The sequence below is a fragment of the Anarrhichthys ocellatus genome, unplaced genomic scaffold, assembly GCF_004355925.1.
Source record: "Anarrhichthys ocellatus isolate YVR2014 unplaced genomic scaffold, GSC_Weel_1.0 scaffold96, whole genome shotgun sequence".
NCBI lineage: Eukaryota > Metazoa > Chordata > Actinopteri > Perciformes > Anarhichadidae > Anarrhichthys > Anarrhichthys ocellatus.
In genome coordinates, this window is record NW_022280126.1 from 1,043,756 (window position 1) to 1,062,985 (window position 19,230).

General features: G+C 41.0%; 1 protein-coding gene across 1 annotated transcript; it reads left to right on the forward strand.

Moving 5' to 3' along the window:
* Positions 1-6,898: 6,898 nt before the first annotated feature.
* Positions 6,899-13,804, forward strand: gnrhr1 (gonadotropin releasing hormone receptor 1). Its single transcript, XM_031875813.1, has 4 exons — positions 6,899-7,129; positions 8,366-8,882; positions 10,764-10,965; positions 12,365-13,804. The coding sequence occupies exons 2-4, from the start codon at positions 8,367-8,369 to the stop codon at positions 12,778-12,780; spliced, it is 1,134 nt and encodes a 377-aa protein (XP_031731673.1). The 5' UTR covers positions 6,899-7,129; position 8,366; the 3' UTR covers positions 12,781-13,804.
* Positions 13,805-19,230: the final 5,426 nt, after the last annotated feature.

Consider the following 19,230-nt stretch of genomic DNA (forward strand, 5'->3'; position numbering starts at 1 on the left):
ATGTATATATACATACATATATACATATATACATATATACATATATATATACATATATATATACATATACATACATACATACATACATATATACACATATATACATATATATATACATACACACATACATACATACATACATACATACATACATACATACATACATACATACATACATACATACATATATATATATATCATACAGCATTTGTGTAATAGATCACCGTGATACAACTCAGACAAATTCAAGGAAAGGCAAGAGACTTGGTTATTTATGACCAAATTACGGACACACGTGACAGTCCACGATTCCCTCGACATTGTCCAGATTTATTTGAGAAGATGGCTTACCCCCTTTGCTACAGGAGCTGCTCAGTTCTCAGTAACGGCCTACACAGAGCTCTTTTTCGAAGGCACAGGACACGAGCCTGTCTGTAAAATTCGAACATTACGCTAATGGACAGTTTGAATTGGTCTGCAGCAGAGGAGAAATTCAAAGGTTCCCGCTAACAAATTGATATATTATAATTTGTGTTCATACTCTAACAATCAACACTGTGCCAGCCTCCTTCCTACACTGGGAGGAGAAAACACAAGCAGACCATGCTGAGTAGAAGGGCAGCAGGGTTGTCACACCCACATAAGAGCAAAGACCACTCTAAAAACTCAATCTCTCTCTAACTAACAAAGCTAATTAAATAATCTTTTGTTATTGCTGCTCGCAGCAATGCTTAATAAAACAGTGAAGGGCGGAAAAATTGGAAGGATCGATTGCAATTTCTGCTAACAGCACACAACTGAGGTATAAAAGTAGAATAGAAATGAGTACACCCAAGTCTTCAACTCACTACATTAAGTCTCCCTTCTCATCCGCCGCAACCTGGTGCCTAGGAGCTTTTGAAGAACAGCAAGTCAGAAAACAAACTTGGGAGAGAGAACAGGGTGTAAACATTAAGGTAGGTGTGTACAGCACTGCCAGAGACACACATCTGCTAGAACATTGTATTTGACAGATGTACAGTTGAAAGCAAGAATAAAACCAACCTCAGACATTGGTTTGGGTTTTGTAACGATTGTAAAAATATCAGTGGGTTGTGAACAGTACACTGACAGGAGTGCCAAGGTTTACATTCACATCCGTGTTGAAGAGCCCAGATAAAGACAAGTGCCGCTTTTTCAATCACAGAATTTGACACAGACTTTAACGCATTAATGGTGGTGACGTTTCGGCTAAAGCTCCAACAGTAACTTCAATACCGAGAAACCGCATCAGTTGGTGTATGGAACTGGAAAATGTTGGATAGACTCAACTTTAGCCTAAACTGGGCACACCTCACCCTGTTTATCCACTTTTACCATGCTATGTGACATTTGCTTTGGCAAATTCATATCAACCCAGGTTGACAGTCAACTTAGCCCACACCAACCAATCAGATACAATGGAGACGTTCTCCCCAAGTGACACCAAAGATGACAACATCATCCAAGGAGAGCAGCGACGGCACAGCAAAACAGACCAGAGGCCACATGGTCCATAAGCCTTTGAAAGATGGCTGGAGCACTGCGCAAGCCAAAAGGCATCACGGTGGAAGAATAAAGTCCAGAAGGTGCTATGCATGCGCCGATCTCCGTGGAACTCAGTGGAACGCCAAGCCGTCAGGGGAGAAGGCAGACGGAAACCAGAGGAAGCAAAGGCAGAATATCTTGGTCGGGGACAGAAGGCTGAGTTGTTTACCGGGGCAGAGGCAAGGCGGAGATGTCTAAACAGGCAGGGTCGGCAACGGGAAACCAGTCGGAGGGTAAACGCGGGAAAGTCTGGCATAATGCGGAGAACGATCTGGCAATGAGTGTGTGTGAGACTGGGGTCTAAATAGTGAGTGCAGCAGAGTGAGCAGGTGAGAGTGATGAGCTGAAGAGGTGGGCGTGACTAGCAGGTGCACTGAATGAGCACCTTACTTTTCTCAAGTCTGTGCAGCATCTGAAAATTGAGGAACTGTTTTTTAACAACTTGATTTAGCTGGCTTGGCATTTTTATTTTCCAACATGTAATGTACTATCTTATCTAACAGTTCACGTTCCTTGGAGGGAACAAGGTAGAAACACTGCCTATTCAGCTCAGCATCAGCAACATCAATGTCATGTTCAATAAGGTCGGTAGGTGATGCAGAAAACTGTTAATGAGTTCAATCAATTCAACTTGTTTACACTCATACGAAGTGCTCCAAAAATGAAGGCAAGGCTGTCGGTGCCTCAGATTCTTTGAGACGACTTTGCATCGTCACACTGCTGCAGACAAAGTCGAATAGTTTGAGTAACAAAAGCGGCTTTGCCATGACTGTCGTGATGTCATCCAAGGTGGACTGAGTGTAACTGGAGCATGAGTTTGAGACCTTTGATATTCTTGAAATGATTTGGGAACACTCCTGATCTGCTGTACTCCAGTCTGATGGGACTTCACCTCGTCCAATATGACAGAAAGAAAAAAATTGACAGCTGTCGTCTCTCCAGATTTTTCAACTTTACACTCACACACCCTTACATCACAGCTACATTTCCCACTTCTTTTGAAATCAATTTTTCGACCAAACACAGCAAGACCAACCTGTTGAGTTCCTTTTATGCGACTACATCCTGATTATAGAATCAAAAATAAAGGTATATTCGCTGCATCACTACACTTGCAGTCTTGAACGCATTTGAGAGAAGCACACTGTAAAAGTATTCATGAAATGTACTGTTACTTTGTTTAAAGTTTTAAATGACATTAGGTTTGGTGAAACCTAATGTCATTTAGGACTTGTGACTTTGTGAGCTGTTGTACTGTAAGTGTAACTGTGGGCTTCTGCATTGTGCTTGTTATGAAGATGCTGTGACTTCTAGATTAGAGCTCCATTTATTCGAGAAAACCCTCGAAAAAAAATCCTAGAAATTGAGATCAATATATAGACAAAAAGGATTGAGCTTAGTTTCCTTCAACTTTAATTAGCAACACTTAAAGGTCTACTGTATATGATTTTACGGCATCTTGCGGCAAAGTTTCAGATTACAACCACCTGAAACTTCTCCTGTGTGCTGATGGAAGATGTGAAAGGCCCTATAGAGCCGGTGCTGGGCTACCGTAGGGACATGGCGGCCGGCTGCAAGAAGAGAACTCGCTCCATATGTAGATGTAAACAGCTCTCTCTAAGGTAACGAAAACACAATTACAATTTTTAAATTTGATTATACACCAAAGAAAAACATACTTATTAACATTATATTCCATTTCTGCCAATATGCCCAAAATGCTACACACTGGACACACTGGACCTTTACAAGTTTTTTAAGTGGAAGTGTACAGGCTAAAGTCTATACATTCACAGGTGAAGACAGACGTCATAATAGTACTGGGAATACAATTATAAACAATTAACAATGACAAATAACAGAATGAATTAAGATAATAAATGAACAACAAAATAACTCCCCTAAAACCAGAAACATTGGGTCCCATCACTTTTTGGATACGCTAGTAAAACTGTAACCTAAAAAGTAGTTCATTAACTTAAACTTTGCCCTAACTCCAAGAGTCAACCTACAGGTGACTTCACGCCAAATTGTAACTATTTCATTTCTTTTTTTTATCATTGATACAAAAAGACCTTAGATTATTGCTCCTTGTACTTAAACCACGACTGGACTTCAATGCAAATTTTCAAATGACTTATACCTGCTGCTTAGTTCTCAAATAGACCATAATAATATTACAGTGCCTGATCCCCCTGAGTCCAGACACTGGTGGTGATGAAGATGATGAATGAGGAGCGTGATGCTGACTAGAGGTGACTGGGGTGGAAGAGGGTCGCATCTGCTTAGAGCTGAAATGACAACTGACAGCAGCAGAGAGGAGAAGACTCTTTTAAGTTATAGGAATGATGTGATTGGCTTAAGGAAACTGTGCAGAATCTGGTTGGTTACTTTAAAGTGAACGCCCACGATCAGCTGATAGAGTAATCACAGCGAGAGAGAGACTGAGAGAATGTGAATGAAAAGGAGTGATAAAAGATAGTCTTCCTGACTGAACTTCTGCTTAAGTTTCATTTCTCAAGTTAATAAATCCTTCAGGTGACGACCGTTTAGCGTGGTACCGTGTCGTAGAATGCACTTTTTATAAACAAATATAATGAATGCTCCACACATATTATATACCGAATTAACGAAAAAAGCCTGGGCAAAATCATCATACCAGCCATTTTACACACTGCAAACACAATTATACACAAACTAATATCATATCTAGAAGATATCTAGAAGATTTACCACAATATCACGTATTTCTCGCCAAAAATCGGCGACCTATGCACTCCGTTTGCATCTCCCATCACAAAGCTGGCAGCTAGCATGGCGGATTGATACATGAAAAAGCACGAGGATTTGACCACCAGTCGAATCACGCCTTCCTCATTCCTCTCCGTCAAACCATTCAAAAGTTACATATATAAAGCCAACGAACAACAAGCCACTCCACAGCAAAAAAATTGAAACGCATCGTACCTTTTGATGATTTTTGTGCCGAAAAACGCAGGTAATCCATTGCAATCCGTGTCAGCGTTATAGTCCGTCTCCCCCACTGTGTGTGTGTATTGAAATGAAGGGCCTGGGAGCTTCTATGACGAAATGGTCAGCATTCCCCTGCTGGACCAATGATTTTTACGCGTGGGGGTTGTGCCGCGCAGATTGAGATTTTTAGTGGCTAAAAGTCTGTCAATCTACTAAATAACCCGCTTACTGCTTTCGTGAGTCTCTTCCGCATTGAACAAGGTGTCACATGATGAAATCCGCCAATCACAGGCCTTACAAAGGCTTACAGAGACAGACAGAGAGGAGAAAATTCCATGGAGGAGAGATATGAGAGCTCAAAATGGCTCAAAATGATGCCAAACTGCTTTATTAGGATGTATTGAACACTCTTAGTGATACAACAAGTGAATATATAGTTAATATATAGTTATATAGTATATAATATTAGAATAGAGCACCACAACAGCTGGTTCCAAAAACGAGAATTTGGCTTGACTGTCCGTACTCAGACCTCTATTATGCTGGCCTTCTTCACTCAATCAAAGTAAAATTTGTTGTGGAGACTGTAAACACGTTGTGCTATGACTGTGGCATATTTGTAGGCTTGTATCTGCATTATTTCAAATAAATATTTTCAATACAAGTGCTTTTTTTTTTTAACTTTTCAATTTGAGCTGTGTGCATCTTCATTCACTATTAACCAGTAACATATACACAATATTTACACATCTGAACAAGTGTCTCACAAGTTTTACCTGTATTATACCATCACAATTATTAAAATGGACCTTGTAGTTAGAGATATGCACTCTCTTTAGTATGGGTATGCAATTTTCGAGCAGAGGCCTAAAAATAGGGCTAGTGTTTAAGAGGTTGGTAAGAAGGTCCCATATAGAATAGGAAACAGCAATGACTTGAGGAATTGCCTCTGTAATAGGAAGATAAGATTTTTCCTATCTTTGAAAGTCAAGATAAGATATTTTTCTGTAATGAGGCTTCAGGTTTATAATATAACAATGTAGTGTACCGGTTGTACATGTTACATTCATATTAATACAGGCTCAATGATTCCAAAGAATCTCAGTATCAGTGTGTCAATGGGGACTCAAGACCCCAAAAGCTCCAGGTTCATTATGTGGACATTATTCTGAATTTGGGAGTAAGAGTATGCTATGACAAAGACCTTTAAGCCGTGTCCTGCTTCTTCTTGAAGTTCAAATTTAGGAGGGGCCTGTGTCAAAATCTATTTTTTATCTTCCTTATTTTATGTAATTTTGTAGGAGACAGGGTTGGACTCATATAGTATATATATATATATATATATATATAAATCTCGTTTAATGAATTCAGCAGAGTAGAATTATAATATTTGACTTGTTTTTAAAATGTGTTCTGTAACCACGGGGGATGGTGCGTTGGATCATGGGATGCCATAGTGCCTTTATGGGATTATGGATGTGTTGGTTAGTGATTGGCCTGTTTTTGACCATTTTGGATATTAATCAACCAATATTTAATCTACACAAATAAAGTCTTTGAAAACTCTGACTAGTCAGTATTGGTATATTGATAAATTGAAAAAACTCTGCAGGTCTTTCCTCAATGTTGAGACAGAGATAGGACCATCACTGATGCTGAACCCACGGACTTTACTAAGGGTGCCTCATAAATGACATCTGAAACTGTAAAGATCCTCCTGTAACAGTTGAACACATTCATGGAGGCATGAAATCAGCTTACTCAGTCCATATCAAATAATGCACCAGTCTATGTTTGGCCTGCAGGCAAGGCATCACATAAAACATGGAATGGAATTCATATCATAGTTATGCACATGCTAATGACTTGTGATACTTTTATCTATCACTGAGAGTGCTAATATATCTTGTTACAAGATGGAATATCCAGAGCTCTGTCTGTTATAGAATGGAAAGGACACAAAGCAGATATGTATTTATCAATACATACATTAACACATTAATATAGACAGTTTTGTGAGCATGCAAGCTCTTTCACATAGAAAAGTCAAAACTTAACAAGGACAGAGTCAGAATTTGGTAAAAGACAGTAACTAAGGTCAGTGAAAGCAGGCAGGTAAAGAATGTCACCGTGAAAACTGTATTTAAATCAAACATGTATCTCTGACTCATCTCGTCTCTCCTAACATTTACAAAAGAGGCCATAATGTAATGGAAATTCCCCACGATGTCTCTGTGACACAACGGTGGCTACCTCTGCAACACCCCGCACGTCACCTGCCTCAATTAGCCAATCGGCATTGATTCTGGTGGCTCCTTCTTCGCGCAGTATAAAATGTTCATTGTAGAAGGCAGTGTGCGTGTGTATGCGCGCGTGTGCGTGCGTGCAGGCGGGCTGATGGAGCGAGCAGTTGGATGCGATAAAAACATGTGATCTGGTTGATTGTTGATTTCTCAGATAGTGTAAAGTGAGCGGGAGAAACCGGAGGACAAAGAGCCTGCAGGCAAAGTGCTGCATCAGCACGTCGGACAGCTCCGCTCCGCTTCTCTCTCCATCTGACCACCAGGAGACTGACAGCATCACTCTCCAGGTAGGAACACAAGACCGGTACTTGTATCTCTGTACTTCAAAGTACTACGGTGTGCTAATAGATATGCTTTAGTATGTTTAACTTAGTGTCAGTGTGTGCAGGCCGGTGGGGGATGCGGGTGCGTCTCCCCCTATATGCGATATGATGCAGTCTAACATATGGGGCTGAGAGAATGGAAACAAAGTGTCAGAAAGAGGAGAATGCCTCCACGTAGAGCGTCATACTAAAGAGGACCGAAGAGTTCTGTTTGGGTTTATTGACATGTCTATCATGTCGGGGTACGTACGTTACCTGAAAGATCGAGCTGTTTGGTGCAGCAACACATGAAGAGGTGCAGTGGTCCACCAGCAGAGGGCGCCACTCATGTGGATAATGTTAGAGGCGTTGTAATGGCTAATTGCAAATTTGTTTTCTGAAGCAGTCATTAGCTTTTAGACATTATAACAGTACAAAACACACTTTCTATTGATGTCAAAAGTACATCAATTAGATGGCTAGAGGAAGCTGAGTCTTATACTCCAATTGAAGCCTCATCAGGTGGTGTGAGATGTAAAACGGGATATAACATCCACTACACTAAACACCAAAGTCTAGACATCACTGGTAGTGAAATTCAAGACTTTCTGGAGTAAATCTGGTTAAACATAGACGGGAGTTGGATAGAATATTGTGGTGACTCTCTATAGCTCCTCATCAAGGCATGTATACTGGGTATTACAGGGGAGTTTCCTATTCCCTTTGCACAGACACTTAGTGCTACTTTTTCAATTTACCATATCGTTCATACCACAACAGAATAATGCATCTGCATTCACTTGAACAAATGCTGTTAAATATGGTTTTTTATCAGATATTATTTGAAAAGTTAATGTGATGTTCACTCCAGCTAATGCCCCGAACAATCCTGAGAAGTGAAATCATCTCACCTCCTAAAACCTGTATTTACCAATTGTAATATATTATGGTAATTAATAGAGCTATTTGCTAACTTGCTCAACAAACAAACTAAAAAAACAGCATCCAAGTCTACTCAATATCCACATGAGCAGATGAAGCTCTGTCCCACTGGGACTGTTAGGTTTGTGTTGACAGGTCATTTGCTAGAATAAGATCACTGGTTTATGCCATAATACTGACATAAAAATGTGCCTGTCCATGAAAACAGAGCATTTGAAGAGATGATTTGAATCTACATTATGCTTTTTTGTGGTCAATTGTTTTGTCCCTCTGTCACAGGATGACAGGCAACTTGTCTGTGTGGGTTTCCACACCTGCCTTCTCCCTACTGAACTCGTCTGCTCCACCCTCCCTTGGACCCTGGAAGGCTCCATCCTTTACAGTGGCTGCCCGCTGCCGCGTAGCAGCCACCCTGGTTCTGTTTGTCTTTGCCGCTGGCAGTAACCTGTCGGTCCTGATCAGTGTGTGTTGGGGGCGGGGTTACCGCCTGGCAGCACACCTCCGTCCGCTCATTGCCAGTTTGGCATCAGCTGATCTGGTGATGACCTTTGTGGTGATGCCACTGGATGCCATTTGGAATATTACAGTGCAGTGGTATGCAGGGGATTTCATGTGTAAGCTACTGTGTTTCCTCAAGCTCTTTGCCATGCACTCAGCAGCATTCATACTAGTGGTAGTAAGCCTGGACCGCTATCGGGCCATCCTTTATCCTCTGGATTCTCTCGATGCTGGGCTCAGGAACAGACGCATGCTGCTGGTGGCCTGGACTCTGAGCCTGCTGCTGGCCTCTCCACAGGTATAGTAGGTTCTAGGTTACACTCTAGGCCTGAATCCTTCTCACCAGCAGGGTCCAAGCACATATGATTAACACTAGATTGGATTTTAGGTGCTGACTATCAAACAATACCACAGATTGAACACACTTTTTAAATCATGTGGCTTTATACATGAATTGTTTTATGCAACATGGTGTGTATGACCTCAGAAATCAACTAAAAAGTTCATAAAATGGTGTGCGATTCCTGAACGACTATTTTTCAAGTTGCAGCCAGAATGTTGTCATCTGACAGCTGATTTGTTGTAACATCAAAACTGGACAGAATACATTTTTCAAGTTTTGTAGATCAATGACACATAGATTGTCCAGCAGGGAAAGACAGAGTGAATTCCGAGACTAGTAATCTGGGCAGATTACTGAATTCTTTATGTTTATTTCTGTTAAAGTTGTTGGTGACAAAACTCGATCCCAACATGCAACTGCTGAGAGGCAGGTTATTTTGCCCCTTGTACAGGTCCAGCTTGACAGACATACCCCTACAGTATGAGGACAGTTCTGGAGGATTTCATTCTAAGCTGTGTATTTGGAGCATGAGAAAGAATAGAGCATCTTCAGTTCAGCTGTATGGTTGGATTAACTGTTGTTTTAACAGCAATAACTGTTTGACAACATGAGGCACCTTTAAATACTTTCATTTAAACATGATCTGTGGCCTAATGAGGTAACACAGCGGTGACTGAGCCTATGGCCCACTGATGAAAGTATTGCAACAATTTTATGTTTGCAGTATTACAATCCGGGTGTCTGTCATGTGACCGAAAAGCCCATTTGTGGGAACGTGTTGTGTGTTTGATCGCCACACACACACGTTGCCTCCGACTGATCGTCCTCCTTGAGTTACAGCTGGACAAGCCTCCTCCGGTTGATGCTCATGGGGAAAAAAACATATCCACAAGCAAATAGTACCCAAAAAGATCATAAAAAGCAAAGGGGCGATGTTAGTCCATCACACAGCGCTGGTTAGAGTGGTGATATCAAGATAATGTTGAAATAGAAACAGGGAAAAGAAAGCGCTCTGAGTGCATTTATGATGAAATGCTGGGATGAAGCGCCCTGCCAGGGCTTTTCTTTGCCTTGATACATGATACTTGATACACACACACACCTCCTATTAGCAGGATACATTCATTATCAGTTTAGGTCTGCACATAGGATATGTTGACAACGAGCAACATATAAAACTTTAAATTGTTATATATAAATATAGCTTACGAGCAATTACTGTTTTAATTGGAATCCAATACTGTCTTGGCCTGTTACCTTTCAATGATGAGTGGTCTGGGCAGTAACACTTGCCCCAGTAGCTCACCTGGTGGAGCCAGCGCCCAATGCACCAAGGCTGAGTCCTTACCGTAACGGCTCTGGTTCCGATCTGACACTCTTCCCCACACTGTTGTATAGAACCTTTATTTGAGTGGCCTTCTTTGACATCACTGTCATTAACACAGTGTTCACCCAAACCACTGCCACTAACAACCATTTAATGCACAGTAGTTGAGCTCTGTTGTCAATGCATGAGGCCACCACGAAGTTACTAACCAGTGCAGCCCCCCCCCCCATCATGAAACAGTCCTAACAAACAGCTCACTTTAGCTTCAACACCTTTTGAATCAGGCTCTAAAACAGTCAATAACAAGTGATGGCTCCAAGGTTCTGTTTGTCTGAAGTGCATTAAAAGGACTTGCACAACATGGGGTCAGATAACCTCCTGCACTGTGTGGATCTTTGTGCAATTTGTTTAGTATACACAAATACAAGACACATTTCGTTGAATGTAAACAAAAGTTTTTCTGTGACAGAAATTCCTTCCTCATCTATTTACACTCTCTTCATCCTCAGCTGTTCATCTTTCGGGCCATTAAAGCTGATGGAGTGGACTTCACTCAGTGTGTCACCCATGGAAGTTTCCGGTATCTCTGGCAGAAGACGGCATACAACATGTTTCACTTTGTGACACTGTATGTCTTCCCCCTACTTGTGATGACTTTCTGCTACACCCGCATCCTTATCAAGATCAACGGCCAGATGCACAAAGGAAAAGGTGTGTGACTCTCAAAAAAACCTGGAGGTCTAACTGGGAACATGTTCAAATGCAGTGGCAGGCCATGCATTTTATACCTGGGCCTTCACTGCTGTCCTGCAGCTGAAATACCACCTTATAACCACATGATGGCACCACAGCTATTATTCATTTTTAAGGCTGTAACTATGTACCAGTCGTTTGAATAATGCCAGAGCATTTAGAAAATGCAAAAGCCTAAATTCAGGAAAGTATAATGTTCTCAGCTGGTCTGGCTGTGGGATCCGCCATCATTCCTTAATGACAAGCCGCAACCCAAAGAGATTATCATAGGATTTTACTTTCACAACTTGAACGTACTGCTCTGCAATGTCTTTCCTCGTCTCAGCCCCCTGTGTCATGGTGTGTGCTACATCTCACTCGGGTCAGAATGCCCATATTTGATTGGCTGAGCTGCATCACGTGATGTGATTCACTACCCGACTAAGCCTCTGCTGTTAAGTTTCGTTTCATGATAGTCACGTGCTCGCCCACTGACCAATCACAGCACACTCTGCACCTTGCGGCAGAGCTGCACATGGACACTGAGCGGCATGTAATGCTGACGTCATTATAGGCCGGCTCGCAGGCTCTGACACGTCAAAGAATACGCCCAACATGTCAAACTAGAGATCTGATTCGTTGAAGACTATGACAATCAACAATATCGTCCCCATTCACTTAAAGTGCACATGGATTCACTTGTGAGTCTGCAGGCCTCGGGCCACTCTTCTTACCTAGAGACACAGAGGTGAGATCTGATTGGATAAAAGCTCTACTTAAAGCAAGCTGCACTGGAAGCAGAGCAACTGAGGAAGACAGTAGCTGTGCAATGAGAACATAAGATAATGGGAAACATATTTTTATAAATTATAATACATGTAGTGTATTTAAGAAAAATTATTAAATTACAAAATAGATATAGCTTTGTGATTCTGTTTAGGCCAGCAGAGAAGGCCTTGCAGGGCCTGACGGCCCACCATTGTTCAAATGTGTGTCCACAGAAAAGGGATTTATAGTTTGTTTGATTCTCATTGCTTGAGGTGTGACATGGGGCCTATTATGTTGGTTTTTAAACAACTGTGTAAAACATGTATCAGTGCACTGGCTCTGTCATGCCCTAATATGCAATTCAGCGTCTCTCGGATGCGGACTGGTAATCGTCCCTGGCCCAGATAAACGACCGGTTTACTGTTTATGTGATTTTATGAGATTTTATAAGAGAAAAACTCAAGCACAAGCTTTAAAGCCACTATTGCAGTCAGCAATGCATCCCTCCCAACCCCTAACAAAGATAATCCCCATCTCAACATTAAGACTATTTGCTTACATTTATGGAATGTTTGCTTTCTCATTTTTGCTCATGTTTTGCTTTGTGCAGATGGTGAGCACTGCCTGAGACGCAGTGGAACAGACAGTATACCCAAAGCCCGGATTAAGACCCTCAAGATGACCATTGTGATTGTTAGCTCCTTTGTCATCTGTTGGACTCCCTACTACCTCTTGGGAATCTGGTACTGGTTCCAACCAGCCATTATCCAGCACACACCTGAGTATGTGCACCACATACTGTTTGTATTTGGCAACCTGAACACATGCTGTGACCCGGTCATCTACAGTTTCTACACGGCATCTTTCCGGGCCGACATCGCTGATGTGGTGGCGTGCTGCTGTGGTCGCCAAATCAACAATGCCTCACCTAGCTCTGTGGATCGCCTGTCTGGACAAAGACCTGGAGCTGCTGTGGAGATGGAGTCTGATCTGAGCTCAAACCAGCACAGTGGGAACCCGAGTTAAACAGTGGTGAATGCTAATCCATGATGGAAGTTGGACAACTTTGGCTTTTGTTGCCCTCTACAGCAACTGTTTTGAGCTGTGGAACCCTGCAGACCTGCTGTCTGTCAGCAAGCTGTATGCATATCAACATATGTGCTATTTGTATGCAACAATGTCCTGGATGTGACTTTAGCAACATTTTTATTTGTGCAAAAATGTGTAATGTAAAATATTAATCTAATATATACTCCAAAAAGTCTTCTGGACAGCTGTGACGTGTTTCAGTCATGCCTGTTACGTCAGGGTTCTGAATATTTTGCAACATTTATAAATGTTGATACATGGTTGTGTGTATAGAATTGTATCAGTCTATTTATGTTCACCACTCTATATGGTGACAGATGCGGTGAACAATTCTTCCAGAATAGTTGTGTTGTATGAATGATGATGTGTGAGGGTGGTTGCAGTTTGGTTAGCTTCCAAAATCAGTCACAGAATTGGTGAGCAGCCTGAATGAATCAGTCATGATATTTGGTTTTATGGACTATATTTAACTTGCATGAAATCGTCATGTTTGGACCAGGAATTAGTACAGCATGAGTCCTTACACTATATCACTTAATGTGTGACTAAACAATCTATACTCAAAGGTCCACTTACTCAGAGCTTTTAACTGCATCTCAGGAGCTTCATCAGTAGAGAGATGTGATAGATCAGCCCTGGGGATGAATCGGTCAAACAAACACAGCTTCCACCCAGCAGACTGTTGTTGGTGTGCCGTGTGAGACCTAAAGTTGACATCTACTTATTTTACTGTACTTCTGTTACTTAAAGTTACTACAAGGAACTTTCAATGTGTTTCGATTTTTGCCGTCCATGTGGCCGAAACTGGTAGTGTTTACGTGCACCAGATTCCCGACAATATGCTAATTTCCATTCCATTGTTGACTGGTATTCAATACATTCATCACCTCTTTTTTATATTTACATAATGATTGTACCTTTGTTTAGTTTCACACTTTAATTCAGTAAACCTTCAAAAACATTCATCGGCCTCGACTGGAGTTATTTATTGAATTGAGGGTTTAACTTACTGGACACCGCCCGGTGAGACCAGTATACATATCAGAAAGAGGACATGACACTGACTAACAACCAGCTCCCACATTGCTGACCGACTCTCCTGAGCCAGCTGGGCCCCTCAGGCCCTGAGGTAGGCTGCTTGCCCCACTCGCTCTGTCTGTTCCACACCCTCAAAAACATCTTGCTTCTTGATTCTCTGTGAGAGGGTGGAACTAAGTTCAACCAAACTCTGAAAAAGACATCTCTGGTGACCAAAAGTTTACAATTAACTTCCACAATCTGATCACACTGTGAAGGGTTAAAGTTCTAAGATGAAAACAAGAACAAAACCCAAACTGGAGAATTCCGTGGTAGAGACCTGTCAATCACAAGGTAGCCCCGCCCTAAAGCATACTCTGCTTTATGGTCTGTTTGACTCTAAATGGACCATCATTTACTAAATGAACATCATGACTTGAAACTAGAGATCGAGACCATGACTCATGTTTACAATGTTTACTGAGGATGTAATACAAGTTTAAGGCATTTCTGCGTTGGCTACACCTTTCAGAACCAGAGGTTACTTCAGGCCAACGAGTAGATGATGAGAATCCTGACCCGACAAGACCAGGAGGGACACTGCTAACACAGCAGGGACCACCCAGTCCCAGCTGGACTCTCCAATGTGTTTGGAGAGTAAGATTATCCAGCCCGAGTCTTTAAGTCACAAGGACTCAGCACCAAACACAAAGTATCCTACATCTTAAGATCTCTGCTGCTACACTCTGACAGGAACCCTGGAGTGGTGTATGACATCATCACAACATCACATGTGACAGCTGTGGAGAACTCTACATCAGTGACACAGAATTGTTGGGTACGAGACTAAATGAACACACAGCATCCACCAGGAAGGGTCAGAAAGAGATATACAAGTTCCCAATGTTAAAAATGAATTTCCAATGTTTTGGACTTTAATTCTCAAATCCTGAGCAGAAAAATACGTCTTTGTGTTACTTGCATTTATCTCAAAGTTACTTATTTGAATCTAATATGTATGTATTACACATTTTCCTTTCTTTTTAGGATGACAAAAAATATCAAATTAGAACACATTTGACTGCATTTAAGTCATGATGGCAATCAAATATATACAATATATGTAAATATTTCTTTGCTCAAAGTAACTTTCAACTTACCATGGCAGGAGTCAAGGGTCAAAATAATGTTAATAGTTACAAAGGTATCATAACCGATACATTACATGGACAACCATTCGGTGAGACAGGTCACAGTCTATCACTGCTGACTGAGCTAATCTATTGAACGCTAACAAAAGAAAATTAGATAGACAAACTTCAATTCAAAAATGTTTCTTTATTTGGTTTTAGGCATGTTGGAATGTGATCTAGGAAGGAGAAAGGTTCGGAGTTAATCCAGACATTCAGGTAGAGCAGTCTGCAGTCACACAGAGACCAAGTTGTTTGGCAGGAAGTAGAGAGCTGAACATACTGTGTCCACTATCACACATCTTTAATAAGTCATCTGGTCTATACATAGCTATCAACAGAAACAACACCTCGCTTCAAAGAAGAGTATAGCTGACACCGAGTAACATTAAGATATTAACTGACAATAAATATGCAATTTGTTAGGACTTTGTCATAGTAGTGTTGTCTTGTTATTACCTTCACAATTTTAAGACTTTCTTAGTTTAGCTCTCAGTCTAAATAAATAAATAAATACCATTAAAGTGTCAGTTCTTACTCCTTGTGCTCATTGTAGACATTGGGGTTGTTCAACCACAGTAGGAAGTACAACTGTTGTTGAGTTTTACAAGTATAACTTTTGAATATTTGAAAGTGAGCCTATGCAACTTTTGCTGAACACAGTGGCCACAAGTGGTAATTACAGGATCAAATGCTCCAATGTAGAGAAAGAACTACATTACTCAGTGAACTGAGTAAGTAATGCCAGTAACACAAGAACATGTCTCTAAAGTTACAACATTAAACTACTGGTCATACGGCCAAATACCATTAGCAGCAAATGTGTGATGCATGAAGCCAATGTGTGTTTTATCCCTCATGAATGAATTTATTCATTTGCAAAGTTTACATTGTATCATTGTAGGTGATTTCAGTCACTTCCACTCTACTGCGTCAGTGACAGACAAACCCTGGTAGATAAAACATAAACTGAGGGTTTTTGTCATTTGCAAGAACTGACACCATCTTTGTGTGAATGTAAAATAAATGTGTGAAAGCCTTCCACGTCACAGCTTGATCTCTGTTCACAGCTGCAGCTTCTCTACAGTCAGTCCTTTACCTCCAAACCTTTTCATTATGGGCAGGACCTCAGTCATAACGGGTTAAAGCTTTAGGTTTTCAGTTGGCTACAATACACCGGTGGAAATCTAAGAGAACAGAGAAGCACTTATACTCATTAAAGTGTTGGTACTAGCAGCCAGTTTCTACTTTCCTACTTTTTTTTTCTTCTTTTGTGGTTCTTTCTCTTCTAGTCGGGTCTTCAGGGCAGAACATGAGTTTGGCTTTCCAGCCTTCTGGAAAACTCACATCACTTGCTCAAAGGCCATTACAAGGTAATCCTAACAATCATTTTCATATCATCCACATGTCAAAAAAAGAAAACATTTGAAATGATCATAATTAATGTTATCCGATCTAATAATAATAATAACCTTTCAAAAAAAGCAAACATTTGCTTTGGCAACTTTTCCTGTGCACAGCAGGAAGAACAAAAGAAAAGAGGCAAACAGAAGCAGCAAAAGCTTTCCATCTGAAACACGAGTGTAACCGCTACACACATCACACATCACACTACAGAAAACACATGACCTTTGGGTCATCCATATCAAATACACTTTTTGGTATCGCATTGGTTTAACAGCTTTCAGTTGTGTCAGAACGGAGATGTATGTTGTTCTACTGTTCTAAAGCTAAAACACTCGTGAATAACAGGTGAACATTGAGGACTGTAAATGCTGAGGCAACACTTTTGGTTCATAATATATTAATTTCTTCAGTCAAGAGACGAAGTTGGGAAACCTTTTTAAAGTCCATCTGAAATCACAATCAAATATTCCGCTTTGCAGTGAAACATATTATGCCAAGAGTTTTAAATTGATATTATTGATATTATTAGTTATCACTGGAAGGAAGGAGAAGGGTTGGTGAGCAACGTACACGCCTCCTTTTGTGTCGTGTCGTGCTTGTTTTGTAGCTGTTAGTCAGTGTCAGCGATAAAACCGCGATATCACAATACAATGACAATGAAGTTATTTGAATGGATATATACAAAGTAGTCATGCCAATCATCTGTTGTCCTGTCTAAAAATCTAGAATTAAATTTCTCCTTATAAGACAAACAATGTTAAAATTAGATTTCAGCTGGACTTTAAATGAAGTTGTATTTCTTTGCAGAGCGATGTATAAACAACTTGTGTTTCTTCTCAAAGCTGCTGCCGTCATGGTTCACCTATTACTAGCCATTCCCACACACACACACACACACACACACACACCCACACACACACATATATATCTATAATCACGCTCACAAGCATGTTGCTGTGCTTTGGTTATGAGGAAGTGTAAAGGTAAAGACTCTGAATGTTATAAATGTAGAGGTATTTGGTTACATATTTCAAAATATTTGGCAAGAATTCAACTACTTTAAAAAAGAAAGCAAGTACTGACATAGAAAGTCTTTCAAAATATCTGACATCTTCATTTGGTTACTCTTTAAAAGTTAAATGTAAGGATCAACAAAATAAACAGTTCCATGTTGAAGGGTGCACCTGCAATGACCAAACTAAAAAGAAAGATATTGTTTTTAAACTGATAATAAAATCATGAGAATTATTTTGGCTCGGTTCAGTTAAAGCACTTTACACACAGGCGACCCCTTCAAACAGGAACAATCCAAAACATCTTTGAGTAAATGTAGTCCTTCTTGAAATAATTCTCTAACGGAAAATAAAGAAAACCATGAAAATGTTTACATCTTTGGGAATCATTCAGCTTGGTTTTCTTACAAGAACTTTTTGGATCGGCTGACAGGTGAACCACAAGCGTCGTCCGTGCATTCAGTCAAGTATCACCTCGAAATGTCTTTCGCCACCAACTCAGTCATCGATGTCCAAGAGTGACCAACTTAGAATCTGGAGCGTTAACCTGGCAGCATGGCCTCAAACAGTCTTTACAACATCAGTATGCCACGAGGTTTTTGCAGATCAAACAAGCATCCTGTTTGTGCAGATCTTATTGTCTTTGACGGACTTCATAGAAGAAAAATGGCTCATGAAGCACTCATTAAAGTCCATATTTTCTATGAGCTATATCCTCTGCACAAACATGTCTTTGGAGATAGACACTTGTGGGTATTTGAAAGTCATGGATAGCCACATAATGGAGGTTTCCTTGGTGTCTTCTGATGTCAGATCAGAAACAGAACAGGAGGTTGTTAAGGCGCTTGTTGATCTCTGGAACAGTAAGGCTTAATTCAGGCTCTGCCATGGTTTTGCTCTCCCTGGTTGTGGTCCTGGTGAGCCCTCTCTGGACTGGCCTGGATGGTGACTGGCACAGTACACTGGCAGTGGTTAAGGAAATAGTTGCTCAAGGGAAAGGGTTTCCCTATTTTTAGGTTGAGGTAGGCTAGCATAAGCAGCACAATCAGGCTAGAATTGGCCTCAACTATGGCTCAGACATTCCTGTCAGACTGAGGTAGCTTTCTTTGGAGGTGTGCAGATTTGGGGTGAGGAGTAAAGAATGCCTGTCCTCTAAATGGCTCATACGGTGATAGACAATCATTTCATATCACCTTCATAAGGCGTTTGCAAAGGCCACTGTGTTTCTTCCCATTCTTATTGCAGAGGAACTGAAGGCAAAGTCAAGCGTTCTGTCACTAATAATGGCTTCATTTGTGGTTTTAAGACCATAGTGCCCATCTTCACAAGTCAGCTTACCAGGGGAGATCTGAGGAATATAATATTTTGGTTATGGAACAGACTCCCACTGGAAAAGCAACGAGTGTTTGTGGTGTGCACACGAAAAGAAGACGACAGGACCTCATCTGGTGTGGCAATGCTCTTGTGAAGGCTTTTTCTACATGCACATGTGCATGTGCACAGGCAATAAAGGCAATACGCTTTGGTTTGAGGTAGGGTGGCAAAGGACCAGGATGTATCCTAGCTCTGTAAGCAGTCTGTCACAGTTTTATGGAAGCTACTGTCAGGTTTCTAGCAGCAGGTTTTGGGCAGACTAAACCTATGACTGTCCCCTATCAAAGGGCACAGAAGGTGCTCCTTGATGGGAGGCTTGGGTTTCCTAAGTGAGTAGCAGACTGCGGGGAGGACAGGGATGTGGATGTTGATAATATTGACCAGTG